Raw genomic sequence first — 3197 nt, 5'->3', positions numbered from 1 at the left:
AGAATGGTCCCCATACTGTTAACTTTGGGTTCATATATCTCTTTTCCTGTAGAAGATATCAAAACGCTGTTAACTGATAAAATGTACTTGATATCATGATAAACATTTTATCAGTTGACCACTTTTGATATCTTTGACAGGAACCGAGATAAATGTGCTCAAAGTTCAAAGTTAAGGGGCCCTTCTATTACAGGTTTTACGGTTTTTTAAATGACCCAAAAAAAGACATTTTTCTAGGAGGACCGCCAAACCCTGCACATTGTCCAAATCGGAGGTGTCTTCCAGTCGTGGTCGGCACTCGAGACGGGATTCGTCAATGCGTTGAAAGGCGCGGGAATTCAAAAATTTGTGATGTACGATCCGTGTGATTCGCCGGCGATGGGAGCGGCGGTGCTCGCTGCCAGAGAGACACGTGGCATTTATTTGGAGCAGAAGGAGGAGAAAACGAAATTGAGGGAGATCAGTGTGGAGGAGGATTAATTATTGCTTTTGCTTTTTTTTAAAATGAGATTTATGATTTTGTATTTATTTTTGTAGATTTTTCATGATATTTAATTGCTAGGGAAAAACCGATTTTTTGGTAATTTTGTATTTATTTTGTAGATTCTTTTTATTTTTTGTGAGAATTGATTTTTCCGATGATTATGAAAATTCTGTGATTTTGTAAGCATTTTTGTTCTTTGTTTTTCTCCGATTTTCCGGATTTTGCCAGTTTTCAAAAATCCAGAAAAACGAAAAAATGGGGAAAACCCCCCAAAGTCTAAAAATCCAAAAATCTAGAAAATTGAAAAATCGAAAAAATAAATAAAAATTTCAATGATTCCAAAATCCAAAAATCAAAAATATGAAAAAAACAATTCAATAATCCAAAAAACCCAAAAATTTAGAAATCAGCAATTAGAAAAAAAATCGAAAATTTGATAATTCGAAATTTTCAAAAAACCCTTCAGACTGCAAAAATCAATCAAAAATTGGAATATTAAAAACTGAAAAAATTTGATAATCCAAAAAAAATTCAAAAATCAAGAATTTCATTCATAATGTTATAATTTGAAAAATCATAAATTCAAAAAAAACACTATAAATATATAAATCCAAAGATTCGAAAATTTGAGAATCTAGTAACTCTGAAAATTTCCAAAATCCGAAAGTCTGATTTTCAGAAATCTAACATTTGGAATATTTTGAAAATCGGAACGTTCCAAAAATTCGAAAATTTGAAAAAATTGGGAAATATAGAACCAAAAAATGACTGAAATAGAAAAACTAGAAAGTCCAAATCAGTTGAAAATGTGAAAAACCAAAACAAAAATTTCAATTTCAATTTTAAAAATGTCCAATAACCAGAAATTCAATGATTCTAAAAACCTAAAATGCACAAAAATCCACAAAACTCTGACAATCTGAAAATTCTAAAATTTAGAAACTTAAAAACCAAAAACTTTATTTAAAAACTAATATTTCGAGAATGTTACTCATTAGGAAATCTAACATACCGTAAACACTCTAATAGAACGTCACCCAAACTGTCAACTTTGAGCCCATGTATCTCATTTTCTGTGAGAGGTATCAAAAAGTGGTCAACTGATAAAATGTTGTTGATATCATGATAAACATTTTATCAGTTCATTACTTTTTGATATCTTTGACAGGAAGTGAGATATAGAGGCTCAAAGTAGACGGTCCCGGTGGCGTTCTATTAGAGAGTTTACGGTATTAACCTGAAAATTATAAAATTTCGAAGAAAAGGTCAAAACACAAACACTCTAGTTTTTTTTTCCCGAAAAAAAGGCAATTTTAGAAAAAACGTCATAAATAATACACAAGGGAACTTTCCAAGAACATGACCTTTGTATATGCACATTTTTATATGTGTTGCGTGCTCTTTTTTGAGCAATAAAATTCCTTCTTTTTCGAGTTTACCCAATTTTTTGTGTTTCGGGACTTATAATTTCTCTGTATAAACTCATTTTTTAAAATATTTTTTTTTTGAAAAATGCAAAAAAGTAAAAAGTGATGTTGTTCTACAGAATTCTCTGGAGACTTTCTGGAATGAAAATGCGCTTCTTTTTTTTTCTTCGTTTTTTCGACTTCTCACTTCTTCCGAGATGATCGTTCTGACACGTGTATTGGGGAGAGCTTGTCTTGGAGATGTTTTCTTTTTTTAGAATCTTTTTTTTTGTGTTTCAGGATTTATAATTTTTAGGAGAATCTGAAAATCTAAAAATCTGGAAGTTTCTTCAAATGCGCATCTTAGAATGTTTAGATGAAATATTTTCATATTATTGAGTTTCAGGTTTTTAAAAGGAATTTCAATTTGAGAAATTTGGAATTTTCAGATTTCCAGATTTTTGTAGTATTCAAATTTTTTCTAGAATATTCAAACCGGTCTCTGAAAAACCTAAAAATTGAAAATAAATGAAAAATTCCTGAAAATCTGGAATCCCCAGAATTTGATCAATTTTCGATATTCCAAAATACCGATTCTTAGATTCTTAGATTCTTAGATTCTTAGATTCTTAGATTCTTAGATTCTTAGATTCTTAGATTCTTAGATTCTTAGATTCTTAGATTCTTAGATTCTTAGATTCTTAGATTCTTAGATTCTTAGATTCTTAGATTCTTAGATTCTTAGATTCTTAGATTCTTAGATTCTTAGATTCTTAGATTCTTAGATTCTTAGATTCTTAGATTCTTAGATTCTTAGATTCTTAGATTCTTAGATTCTTAGATTCTTAGATTCTTAGATTCTTAGATTCTTAGATTCTTAGATTCTTAGATTCTTAGATTCTTAGATTCTTAGATTCTTAGATTCTTAGATTCTTAGATTCTTAGATTCTTAGATTCTTAGATTCTTAGATTCTTAGATTCTTAGATTCCTAGATTCTTAGATTCTTAGATTCTTAGATTCTCTAGATTCTTAGATTCTTAGATTCTTAGATTCTTAGATTCTTAGATTCTTAGATTCTTAGATTCTTAGATTCTTAGATTCTTAGATTCTTAGATTCTTAGATTCTTAGATTCTTAGATTCTTAGACTCTTAGATTCTTAGATTCTTAGATTCTTAGATTCTTAGATTCTTAGATTCTTAGTTTCTTAGACTCTTAGATTCTTAGATTCTTAGATTCTTAGATTCTTAGTCTCTTAGATTCTTAGATTCTTAGATTCTTAGATTCTTAGATTCTTAGATTCTTAGT

The 3197-nt window shown here is 29.2% G+C and overlaps 1 protein-coding gene across 1 annotated transcript in view; it reads left to right on the top strand.

The window, feature by feature from the left end:
- CBG13487 overlaps window positions 1-480 on the top strand; it is a gene marked incomplete at both ends in the record, with an annotated part of 3583 nt that extends 3103 nt beyond the window's left edge. Inside the window, one exon of the mRNA XM_045241808.1 lies at window positions 238-480. Coding sequence (XP_045095127.1) covers window positions 238-480 — 243 coding nt within the window. The remainder of the gene's footprint in view (window positions 1-237) is intronic.
- Between the last annotated feature and the right edge of the window lie 2717 nt (window positions 481-3197).

Source organism: Caenorhabditis briggsae (genome assembly GCF_000004555.2).
Source record: "Caenorhabditis briggsae complete genome, chrII, whole genome shotgun sequence".
Classification (NCBI taxonomy): domain Eukaryota; kingdom Metazoa; phylum Nematoda; class Chromadorea; order Rhabditida; family Rhabditidae; genus Caenorhabditis; species Caenorhabditis briggsae.
The sequence above is the reverse complement of the archived record's forward strand: the minus strand, read 5'-3'. Positions and strand labels throughout refer to the sequence as shown.